At 35.1% G+C, this 12735-nt stretch overlaps 1 protein-coding gene across 1 annotated transcript in view; it reads right to left on the bottom strand.

Annotated features, from left to right (window-relative positions):
• Positions 1-4399: 4399 nt before the first annotated feature.
• Positions 4400-12735, bottom strand: part of LOC136804606 (bifunctional peptidase and (3S)-lysyl hydroxylase JMJD7-like) — a 243570-nt gene continuing 235234 nt past the window's right edge. Inside the window, exons 2-9 of the mRNA XM_067061211.1 lie at positions 9174-9438; positions 8510-8661; positions 7438-7607; positions 6931-7085; positions 6051-6230; positions 5329-5395; positions 5022-5063; positions 4400-4741 (exon numbers count right to left, since the gene is read on the bottom strand). Coding sequence (XP_066917312.1) covers positions 4502-4741; positions 5022-5063; positions 5329-5395; positions 6051-6230; positions 6931-7085; positions 7438-7607; positions 8510-8661; positions 9174-9421 — 1254 coding nt within the window. The 5' untranslated portion in view covers positions 9422-9438 and the 3' untranslated portion in view covers positions 4400-4501. The remainder of the gene's footprint in view (positions 4742-5021; positions 5064-5328; positions 5396-6050; positions 6231-6930; positions 7086-7437; positions 7608-8509; positions 8662-9173; positions 9439-12735) is intronic.

Below are 12735 nucleotides of genomic sequence, written 5' to 3'. Positions count from 1 at the left end.
GGGAAACTCCGGTTGTTTTTTCAAGAGAAGTTTTGAGCCTTCAGGGCCATCGTAACAAGGCCATCGTAGTTTGCGAGGTGCATGATTTTTTTTTTTTTGGGGGGGGGGGGGTCTTCAAAATCAAAAAATATCTATATATACCACGTGATAGAGCTCTTCAAACTGAGCAAAATAAAATGTATTATATCAAAGTCTCAACTATCAAAAGTTATAGACGATTTTTTTTATGGTCAAAAATTGATTGAAAACAGGGAACTTCCCCACAATCTGCATAATTTATGCAAAATTATACAATCCGTGCCATAATATATTTGCACTTTTGGCTAATTTACAATTTTTCGAAAATTGAAGTTCGAGCGAGAATGTCAATTTCAGGCCCTCAGCTTGATTTCATCGAGTATTTCGATCTGGGAGGGATTTATTGGTTTCTAGGCTATATTTCAAGCCCTATTGGAACATTTTTGAACTTTTGGATCCTCAGATCCTAAGGTCCTAAGTCTTAAGTCTAGCGTTAAAACTCAGAGTTAAAACTCTACCCTTCGAACCTACTTTAGAGAGCACTTACAAATCGATTGTGGTTTCAAAACACCCCGGTGAATTTCCCTTTTGTGCCAAGTATTTTGTCCCTGATTGTCTTTGAAAATTAAAAATGCCGATTTCTGCTCTGCGGGGGGTCTAAAATTAGGAGAAAACCCCAAAAATGTGAAAAATAACCCTTTTCCGACCATTTTGAGGCATTTTCATTAGGTCAAAATCAATTTTTTGTGAAATATTTAACTTTTTGAAAAGGTCCAATTTACGAAAAGTCAAAAACGTGAAAATTTCTGAAAATTTTGACTTTTTTTCAAGTTTTAGCCCCTAAAATTGACAAAAGGCGGATTTTGAGCCCGAAAAATTGCTTGAAACTTGAAATTAGACCCCCCGCTGGGCAGAATTTGGCATTTTTCAGTTTCTGAGACAATCCGTGCCATAATATATTTGCACTTTTGGCTAATTTACAATTTTTCGAAAATTGAAGTTCGAGCGAGAATGTCAATTTCAGGCCCTCAACTTGATTTCATCGAGTATTTCGATCTGGGAGGGATTTATTGGTTTCTAGGCTATATTTCAAGCCCTATTGGAACATTTTTGAACTTTTGGATCCTCAGATCCTAAGGTCCTAAGTCTTAAGTCTAGCGTTAAAACTCAGAGTTAAAACTCTACCCTTCGAACCTACTTTAGAGAGCACTTACAAATCGATTGTGGTTTCAAAACACCCCGGTGAATTTCCCTTTTGTGCCAAGTATTTTGTCCCTGATTGTAGCACTTCTTTACCACAAAAACGCCCATAACTTTTGATCTAGGAAAGTTGAGACTTTGATATAATACATTTTTTTGTCATGCACGCGGTATAGATCTTTTTTGATTTTGAAGACCCCCCAAAAATCACGAATTTTCAGGGCTTACAATTTTGCCTAAAATCGCAAAAAATCGCAAATTACGCAAAAACTGCGGGTTTTCAAGCTTGGTAACATTCAAATTCCGAACCAGCACCCTCAAATTGAGTAAGAAACATATCAAAAAGTTGGTCCCAGACATTTTGAATTTTTTCTTTATTTTTGAAACATGAACAATCCACTGGCCACGGCCTAATAATTTTTGTCGATTTTCACTATATTTGTCCAAATTTTTGAAAATCACGCACGTACAAATCTTTGAGAGAAGAAATTTCGATTTTTGTGAATTTTGGACCCAGATACCCAATTTGCTTTTAAATGGTTTTTGTACCCCAATGAGAGACTTTCGAGGGTGTGAAAATAGGACCCTTACAGCTCACACATATCTAGGCTTCTGCTCATCATCTACTTATTATAGGAAGTATATCTATAGAGGTCTGCGATTCAGACTAGCACATACCCAGTACTCATTTTGCCTAAGTAACCCCTACCCACCAGGGCTAGGCTTGCGATATAATCGCTCGTGATAACAATTATAATATCGATATCTATAATATTTTGCAAGTTTGCTTCGATTTATATGAAAATTTCCGGGAATGGATGGGACAAATTTGGCTGGATTTATTTAAACTCAAAAGTACATCTTGGTTCAGGTTTAACAAAGACATTATGTAGTAGGGATATAACATCCTGTAGATAGCATCATTGTGTAATATATGTGATATGACACAAATATTATACCCATTATATCTTATAATACAGTTAGAGCCGACTGATTGCACCAATGTACTTTCGTTTCTCTCGCACGAATCAAAGATCACTAAGCACCTCTTGTATGCTACATCTTTCTGTGCGATTTTTTGCTGTCCTTTTTTCTTTGCTCTGACATTTAAAGCCATGACACCAAAATAGACACCTACATAGTATAAGAAAAATACCTTTCGGATTAAAAAGGTAGGTGAATCAGCGGGAAGGCTATAAAAGCCAGTTTAAAGAACGAGTAGAATTAAAAACATTTATTTTTCAAATGACTGTTATTTTATTTGAAAGCAGTGACACTTTTTTTTTACCGCAAATTTTAAGAATTTTAATCATAACAGTCTTACAGGAAAACCTTTAACGATTTTATATTTCATAAACGGTTTGACTGCGTGACGTAATCAAATGTTTTGTTATGTAACCTCAATGCAAGGATAATGATATACATGATTGTAGGTCATTTTAGAAATTGGTGTGGATACCTGAAAATTTTCTTGGTGGGTGCATTTTAGAAAATGGTGTAGTCTATTCGGGTAGTTTTGAATTATTATATTTGACCCATTTAAAATAAATATTATAAATTTTTAAATTTATCAAAAATTGTATAAAATAAAGAAAATAATACAAGCCCATTAATGATGAGAGAATAGCGCACCGCGCTGAATGTAAAAATAGATTTTATTTTTGACATAATCATTACTCTCGACGTGTTTGTACGAGTTCCAATCCCATCAACCTTTGCATAATCTCTTTTTCACGTTAATTGCATCATTTGACAAAAGATATAAAACAACTTGCACGTATCTTTAATTGAGCCACATTGAATTGTAGGATTGCAACTCGTCCAAATGTCAAAAAAATGAAAAGTAATAATTATGACGTATGCGTTGCGGAGCGCTATTGTACTGAAGTTGTAAGCCTTTAAAACGGATTCGAACATTATTCGTCCCGGGATAACACCTCCTGATTTTCTGATTCAATCATTTCCAAATCTGAGGCAGTTTTTCCAAATTGTTTTCGAGCAAGAACTTGAAATTCAAAAATCAAACATCTCAACTTTTGGAAAAGAATTGTTTCGAAAAATCTGAAAATTGTGGCCAAGCCAATATAATGCAAGAACTGCCAAATATCAAAAAAACCTGTTTAGAAATGTATAAAAAATATTCTGTGCCTAATATTCTGTATAAAAAATAAAAAGAATCCTATCCATAAAAAACTAAAAAATTCCAAAATAAAAAACAAAAAAACTAAAGAGCGCAGCTGAGCCATTCGGGCTAGCAACACCATAGGTTATAACCCCGTTTAAAAGATACTCTAGGCAAAATGTAGGTGAAAACGTTAAAATCTTACAGTTAAGTTGCTGCTCTTATGTGCTTTTAGTGTAAAAAATCATAAAAGTTTCATTTTAAAAGAAAGTTAGCCTCGGTTTCATTCTGTGGGTGGATAAAAGATGAGGAGTTAAGACGCAGTGATGATTATCTCATTTTACTGACAAAATCATAGATTTATAAAGCCCGAAGGGCTAGATATCATGCTTTTGCTGAAAAGTGTGCCGAGGTTAGGTAGGAAATCCTACCTAAGTCACGTGACATTACAATAGAATTTTAGCGCTTGACCAATGAGAAGCTTCGCGGGTTTTCGAAAACAATAGCAACAATATTTTTTGCGATATTCACATTTTTTTGCTTGGAAGGGCTTATAGCACTCCATCTAGCACTTCGGGCTTTATAAATCTATGAACAAATTCCGCCTGCCCTTCTAAGTAATGTCGAGCTTTCAGGTAATAAGTGTATAGTGCCATGGAGACGCAGTGTAAAGAAGAATTTATAAACTCTCAACAATTTGAAGAACACACTCTATAATTCGTAACGTTTATTCATTCGAAATTTTCTTTACTTTGAACAATTTTTGCCCAACCCCGCCCCTTAACAGAAAGATACTCTCGTTAATTCGAATTTTCAGTGGGTAAGTACATGCGTAAACTCCTTTGAATGCTTGAGAAATTTTTAATGCGCATTAAAAAAAAAATCATGGGATTCTTTAAAGCTTGGGGAAACGAGAAGTTTTTTTCGCGTTGGTTCAATACAGCATGCTCCATCCCATCACTTTATTCTTGTGTTGGTGGGATGGAGCATGTTACATTGCACCAAGTCGTAAAAAAACTTTTCGTGTCCCCAAGCCTTTAGATTTTTTCGCTAGTTTTATGCAGTAACTTTTTTCAGTGAATTATTTCCCATAATTCGAATTAGAGATTCTAATTCATTATCCTATAATGAAAAGCGACCCTAAAAGGAGATATAAATTTTTCATAGTTCTTTCTTAAGTTTACTACCACTACTAATTTCACTTTTAACAGGAGGCAAATCTTCATTTTCATTCTTCTCCAACATTGGATCTTCTTCAAAGAGTTCATCTTCTTCTTCTTCTTCCTCAAGTGCAAACATTGGAAACAGCTGAGAAGCTAGTCGAACTTCGTCGTCACTTAAAGCGTTCACTTCTTCAAGAGTGATTTGTTTATCTTTGTTTTTATCCAACAATGGAATGACCTAAAGAAAAAATGAAAGAAGTGATCTTATGTGTTCTGACGAGACAGGGGTAAAATAAAGAAAATTTGATGTGTTCTTGTTGTCAAGGACCCTAGGAAGCCTCAGAACGCATATTTCAAGGAGACAGGGGTATAATCAAGAGAAATTGCTTTGTTTTTGTTACTACTTTATTAAAGTTCCTTGGTTACACTCAGCAGAAAAAGCCGAGAGATAAGATCAAAGACCAACAAGACCATAGCCTTCCACCTAATGTAAAAAAAAATAAAATGAGTGCACAAACCTTTTTGAAGACGGATTTACGTGCTAATCCATCAGAATGCTCCTGAAATTTTGAAAAATAATGAAAAATTCAACTGTAATTTTATGAAAGGTAGTTTCAGGGGAGGATACCACGGATGTGCAATCTGCTTGATGGAAGAGAGTTGAGAGCTACAAGACTGCAAGGATTTCAAATTTCTACGAACTAACACGAATTATTTGGGAACAACTACATTCATCTGTTGAAAGGATCAGGTTTAAATAAATACACCCCGTATCATTCACCAGGATGTAGGAAAAAATCGGTGAGAAAAATGCCGCTGACTTACTCTCACACTTCGTACGAATTTCTTGTAACTCAAAGGTCCATCTTTGACTTCCAGTTGTAGTAAAAATCTACGAAAAAATATACAAGTCACTAAGCAGAGTCCTTTTAGAGCGTTCTGAGAAAACCAAAGACATCGCCCAAAAACCACTCCTTGATTCGAGTCCACGCTTCTTTCAAAGTTTCGTTCAATTCATAGTTGGCCGAGCCGGCTGACCATGGAAACCAAAGAAATAATCGAAAAGCTTCTAAAAGTCCTAGAGTAAAACATGAACTTTAGAACTTTATTATTCAGAAATAATTTATCTTACGTCTATGATAACATTGTGATTCACACCTTAAGGAAACTATAGGTAATCAGTAGGTCTTAGTACAAACAGTGGAGGAAACATAGCCAAACGTAAATCTTTTGATCCAAGCCAAGATAAACTTCCAATATTAATAAACTGGGTCGAGAATCTCAAACTTATTAGATGAACTTAAGATATACTCTTAAAATACGCGACCGTAGCATGAAGATAGAGCATCCAGCTACGGTGCGGCTGCGCAAGGTTGTGGGTTCGATCCCTAGTCGGGTCATACCAAAGAGTCCCAAAATGGCACTTGATGTCTCTCTGCTTGATGCTCAGCAACTAAAGAGACGAATCAAGGGTAAGTGGAGAAATCCAGGGAAAGGAGTAGCGGTCGCAAACTTACTTACTTAAAATATGTTTTAGTTTCAATTACCTAGCACCTTCTATGGACTTTCCAATGTTTATACCATCATACGTCCGGAATGCGTTGAAGTTTTCTTCTTGGTCAATTTGTTGACATTCTGTTTGATTGATGAGGGGTAGATGATGAAACCAAACGTTGACAGCCATGTTTCGTTTGTTGTCAGTGTGAGATCGAACTTGATGGAACCATCTGTAGGGGGTACATGGAAAGAAAGTGCTATGATGATTCATGGAGCAATGGGCTTTCCCAGAATTTTTTTTTACCCCCACTGTTGAGGATATTGATTTTTCGAAGTATCGAGCCCCCTGGGTACGTTGTTAGTAAAGACACCCTGGATATCCACTCTTAGAAATATACTCACAACCCCCTGGATATCCTCTCTTATAAAGATGCTTACCCCTGGTATCGTATTTTTTACTTGAAAGGAAACTTTACCTCCTGGATATCCACCCCTTGTAGATATTTAACCCCTGGATATCCACTTTTGAACAAAAATCGTTAACCTCAACAGGGGGGCACGGACTATTTCTGGAAAAGCCCAATGACCAAGTGGCCAAAGAGGCGTCAGAACAGGGGCTCCTTCCTTCCAATATTCCCTTCAGTTCATAGATAGTCTACTAGCCATGGGGATCCCGTGAAAAAAGAGACTGCCTAATAGTCCTAGGTTACTAAGCTATCCACGTAAAATATCGTCTCTATTAATAGAATTGAGGCAACATATTTGAATATTTTATACATATAGAAGCCCTATCAATTATGGGGACAGACAGGCTTAAGACGGGTCTACTAGGCAGAAACCAAAAGGCTCGACAGCGTTTAACATAGTAAAGCTCCTCTCCTCTCCCTAGATTCGAATAGTCATTGAGCGTTTTACTTCTAAACTACCTACCCTTCAGGAATGAAAAGACAATCTCCAGCTTGCATTTTGGCTTTCCACCATGGTGCTTGAGCGATTCCTGGGTATTTGTCGAGGTCAACAGCGTCCACGTCAACTTTGCTATAAGCTCCCTCTTCTGCATCAAAATCTATGAATTCTTCGAATTTCTAGAGATTCAAGGTTTTGTTTTTAAAACTAAGTTGATCTCGTTTGTTTATTCATCAACAATTTTAAATTACAAGCTTTTTCACATTAAATTGACATGGGTGGAGAGAGACATAGGCAAAATTATTCAAAAAGGGGTCAGAAAACATGGTATCCCTTATATTTGCTGTAAAATGTAAGGCAGTCTTACTAAAAGCCCCCTGGGTTCATACCCCTCTACACACTATGATGATGCGAGAAGCTCAAATCAGAAAAATCCTATCCCCTTATAAATCCTATCCCCCCGGGTTCACACTATGAATAATGGAGGTTTAAGAATTTTGAAGATGCAAATTTGAAGAGTAAAAACCTTACCTTATCAACCATATAAAGTTCTTTGGTACCACTAAACAAACAGTTAATGTTATCAATGCGATCGTTATGAAGTACTGATTTAGTCCCTCCACTGGAAAACCACATGATGACGTCACTTATTACTTTGGTGAAGCCACCACATGACAAACTTGGAAGTAAGCGAAGATCCTCTGTTTAGAAAAGATAATACAGGTTGAGACAGTTAGTTTTTGATTTGTTTATATGTGAATCTCCGAGCGATTTTTAAGTACATAAATATTCTAATGTAATTACACTGCCGACTACACCTAAGAAATCATCGGCTTTTGCCGGTGAAAACAAGGCTGGCTATTAGCCGGCAAGAATTTCACGTCCTTTGATTTACTTAAAATTGATGTTTAGATGTGAAAATGCTAGTTACAATATATTCAATATATCTTAAAAATATGTATGTTGTCTGCAGTCAGTTCAGAAAAAATGTATGTTATGAACACAGTAGGAAGAAGATTTTTAGTTTGATATCTAAAGCTTCCAAATACTAGCATTGAAGGTAAGGGGAAATCAGAATTGAGCTGTTATATACACAAGTACAATAAAGTTTCAAGTGAAAATATCCTCCTCAAAAAAAATCTTCTCTTTTTCCCTTATCGCTGTGGTCTGAAGCTATTGTTGAAAGTTAAAATCAAGAACATTATATTTGAGAGAAAAGGGAAACCCTCACGAAATCTTATTGCCACAAACAATTTGGAAGCGCTCTAACTTAGGTTGGAAGGCTAGAGTTTTAACTCTGAGTTTTAACACTAGACTTAACGTTTAGAATGGTCCAAAAAGGCTCAGAATATAGCATGAAAGTCTATAAACCCCTCCCAAATTGAAAAATATTCGATTACATTTTTAACAAATAGCCTAAAAGTGACTTTCTGACCTGAACTACAAATTTCCAAAAACTAGGAATGAAGCAAAATTGGCAATATGTTTTGACGTAGATTGTAGACCTTGTATTTTCTCACTTCTCAAATTCCGAATATCAATGATCAGAGATTTAAAACCAACGATACTTTAATCAAATCAAGCCAGTAAAACAAAAACTTACCAAGTAATTTCCCTCTCAAACTGTTGACCATGTACACATCATCTGTTTGATAATGTTCAAGAAACCTCTTATAATTCCATTTCCACATGCCCTGTGATCGATTCTCTTTCTTGCCCTCTTCAACATCACACGGAATGTCTCCAAACTTTTCCCTAGAGAAGGTTTTTTAACAAAGAGCATATTTATATTTTTCAAAAATAAAATAACTTTGGTATTAATGAGAAAGGCACATAGAAGACCAAGAACAATGTGATCTTATAAATAAGTAACCAGTTAGTTTTGCCAAATTCAGCCCCAAATGACAAATTAGAGTCAGGTTATTTCTGATTTTGTATTTTTTACACATTTATCAAGAACATCTAAAAATCCTTTTGGTGTTCTTAACTTTCCGAGTTTTAAGCCTAAAAATGTTCTTATTATCACCATTTTTCGAGTGTTTTTGTCCTTTTTCCTAAGAAATCAAGTGTTTTAGCATCCGTGAAACCTTGAAATATTCTTAACTTGTTCTTGATATATAGGCAATCAAAGTCTTAGGTTATTACTATATAGTTTGATCTCATCATAAATACGTGAGAAGTCATGTTTTTAAAGCATTTTCACAAATAGATTATCACTCGTCACCATCAAGAATGAATAAAAAAAAAAGCATCCTCTTTATACTCACATCATGTACTCATCTGTCCATAAATGAAAAGCTGGTAGATTTGTACCAGCACCTTTGAAGACAACTGGTTTACTTCCAACAACGTAATCTTTATGGAATGTAATCACATCTGGTACATCTTCCCTAACTTCAATATGGCCTTCTGATTCTCTTTGTTGACCTAAAGGCTCCAAATGACCTTTCAGATCGCAATTTCCAAAGTCAATCCAAACAATAAGTAAAATAAAAGAAACAAAACTGTTTTTCATTTTGATATGATGTTATTCTAAGAGTAAAGAAATCTTTGACCTGAATGAAATAGATACATTCAATTTTACCACACGGTTTCATTGTTTTTTGGTAAGGAATTTCTTCTTCAAGTGATTAACAGATTAGTTGAGAATGGATAAAAATGTTGAACAAGTGTATATGTATAAGAATTGTGAAGCAATAATTCACAATAATTGTAGCAATAATTGAATAAAACTAATTACTAATAGCATAAATATTTCATCATCTAATTAATTTTACTTAAGAAAACTGGAGATAATTCATCTCTTTTTAACTGGCTGAGGGCATATTGTAATAATTTGTTTTTCAATAGACCACCACATTTTCCTCAAAGTCCATGAAAGACCATAAAACTTGTATATCTCAAACAAAACATAAAAATAATATGAATTTTCAACCAATAACAGGTAAATGGTAATGCCCAATATCTTTTAATGATCCTTAAATGATAAATGCCAAGATTTATGACATCATATCATTTATGATTTTACAAATTGTTTTAGAAATACAGAGTTTGAAAACATTACATAGAAAATTCTCCAAATCTTCCATTTAGATTGCACAAATAAAAAAGAAAACTTTCCCATGTTTCACTTTTTTGCACGATGAGCATATGTTTATGATCATAAATTTTTATCTTGTATAAACTCAAGGAATTCGTTGCGGCACATCATTGATAATCTAACTCTCATATTGAATTCTCACTTCTTTCAGAGAATTATTAAAGATGAGAAAAAGTTAGCGCGCCCTTTTTTAATTTTTTTATTTTCCTTCAAAATTGGCTGACACCAGTTGGAGAATTAGAGAGTGCCCACGCCCACGCCCAAGCTGTCCACATCCTCAATAAAATGAGCAAATTACCACGTGATGCCCTCTATTGTGATGCTGCTGCTGATTTCTTTTTCTTCATTTTCAAGGAGGGAAAGTTTGGGGAAAGTTGAAAATGGTACCAAGATTTAGCTGACTTAGTCATTCATTTTTACAACTTTTGAAAACCCCACCTCGTGATATCAAGTCAATTGCAATTGAAGTTAACGGTAAATTTCTTTAATCTTTGACTATTATTATTTATCTTTTGTTTAAAAAAAAAGCCACGTAGAAGATCTTTCAAATTCACATAAAAAGATGGTTAATTACTTTTGTCAGATGCAGCTATTAAAATGACTTTTCTAGACATATCTATTTTGTGATATATGCAGACCTGCCAACCCACACATTTCAAGACTGTCTCACGCAATTTTTGAAAAACTTGATTTCTGACGCAGTCTCCCTGGTTTTCCGATTTTCGAAAAAATATTTCCCTGATTTTCCCATTTCGGGAAAAATGTTTCCTCGATATCCCGGTTTTTGGAAAGAAGTTTCTCTGATTTTTAAATTTTCAGAAAAAAGATTTTCTGATTTTCTGATTTTTGGAAAATAGTTCTTCTGATTTTCTGATTTTCGAAAAAAGTCACCCCAATTTCTGATTTTGGAAAATCCGAAAACCGGGTTACTTAGCACGCAAAATGGACAACTCAAGTTGGCAGGTCTGTATATGAATGACAGAAGAAGTGTGATTGATAAACTTGGTGGAAGTATCAAAACAAATTTGTTGCCAAAGTGATCTTAAAACAGTACCGTGAGATCGGATAACTTGCATCAGTGGAGGCTAATATGCATACCCCTCAAATGAATGACCAATCAAAGCAGCAAAATTTCAAAACAAATGAACTACGCAGCTCCGTTCCCAGCTCTACTCTACCATTTTTGTTTTGATTTAAGTTTGTATTTCAATGACCAGACAGGTCATTCATTTGAGGGCTATGCATGTATATACTTGGCGTGAGGCAGTATTTACTTTTGGCGTATTGGCGTAAGGAGTACATAATGAAAATATAAATTAAAATATTGGTGTAGATCAAAGCTTTTCAAGACGAGAAGAGCACCGCTATTCTAACGCCCGATTTCATTACGCCAGGTTTAAATGCATCTACCTCGCTCTCCCTTGACCGTCACATAACGACATAGAGTGTAAATAGAATATAAAGCGCTTTTAAAATTCATTAATCCCTAATCATCCCATTAATTCCTAAAATATGGCTCATGTTCATGATTCATTTAACTTTTATACATTTCTTTCTTAGAAGTACCAGCAATTCAAGCTCTTTTTCTACAAATTTTGAGCAACTTTTAGGCATGAGAACAGATCAAAATCTCAGGGCTTTCGGGGTGGGGGGCTTTGCCCTCTGAGCTGAACCCACACCAGGGCTCAGCCCTAGACCCGTTGGGGCAGCCTAGACTAATGTTAAATTTCGTTTCCGCGCAAATTCGTCACATTTCGTCTCGATAACCTCATAACTACGGAACTTATTGTTAGAGGCAATCGAGCAAGAACAATAGAAAAAATCTTTATTTGGCTCTGTAGAAAAATTGCAAAATAGAAACTCGCTTAAATTCACAATACTGATTCTTAAACCCAAAATGAAACTTTTCTATTTTGTAAATCTTTCTTACACTTCCCCATACGTAAAATATAGAGTACTTTCGTTTTCCCCCCAAACTTGCGAGGGAAAAATGTTAAGACCCCATGTTGTCCTCGCGGACTTTCCCAGCGTAATTTATTTGTGTGATGTCATAATGTTATTTTTCTCTTCTCAGATTATTACTGACGGCACTACAATCGCTTACGGGATTGGACAATGGTTGACAATACATCGTGACGTATACAACAATTCGATGACTTGGACGAATGAAAGTTCATTTTGGGTGGCTTGATAACACTCGTAAATTCTTTATTTTTCTAGTGTATTTTGTTTTTTCGTTTTAGAAGAAATACTAAACGGTAGAAAATAAGGTTTTATACTATTATTTTTAAATTTGATATTTTTTAAATGCCTATTATAAAGAAAAATTCATAAGTGGGCGGAAAAATAAAAACGCCTTTGTTTTGAACGCCCGACTACAAAAATCTCGGGATTCTGGGACTTCTTTTGAGACGGGGGTTAGACATGAAAGCAAAGAGCTAAGTAGAATAGTAGAGTCGGCTTTTTCAAACTTTAAATACAGTGTAAAGTATTTTTGTAATCAAACATTATATTTAGCAAATATATTGAAAAGTAATATTTCGTTATAAGCAAAGATAACTTGTTCGGAAATAAAAAGTCTTCATTCTTCGACCCCCGGATTTTTCATCGCATAATTTCTATGGGAAATCGAAAGTAATTTCATTCGGCTTGTGATGTTTGAGAGCTTGGATGTTGGGAAGCTGCAGGAATAAAGTTAAACAAATTATAGTCTTTTTTCTGAAAGAAAA

The sequence above is a fragment of the Clytia hemisphaerica genome, unplaced genomic scaffold (genome assembly GCF_902728285.1).
Source record: "Clytia hemisphaerica strain Z4C2 unplaced genomic scaffold, Clytia hemisphaerica genome assembly, whole genome shotgun sequence".
NCBI lineage: Eukaryota > Metazoa > Cnidaria > Hydrozoa > Leptothecata > Clytiidae > Clytia > Clytia hemisphaerica.
This window is presented reverse-complemented; position numbering and strand designations above follow the sequence as displayed.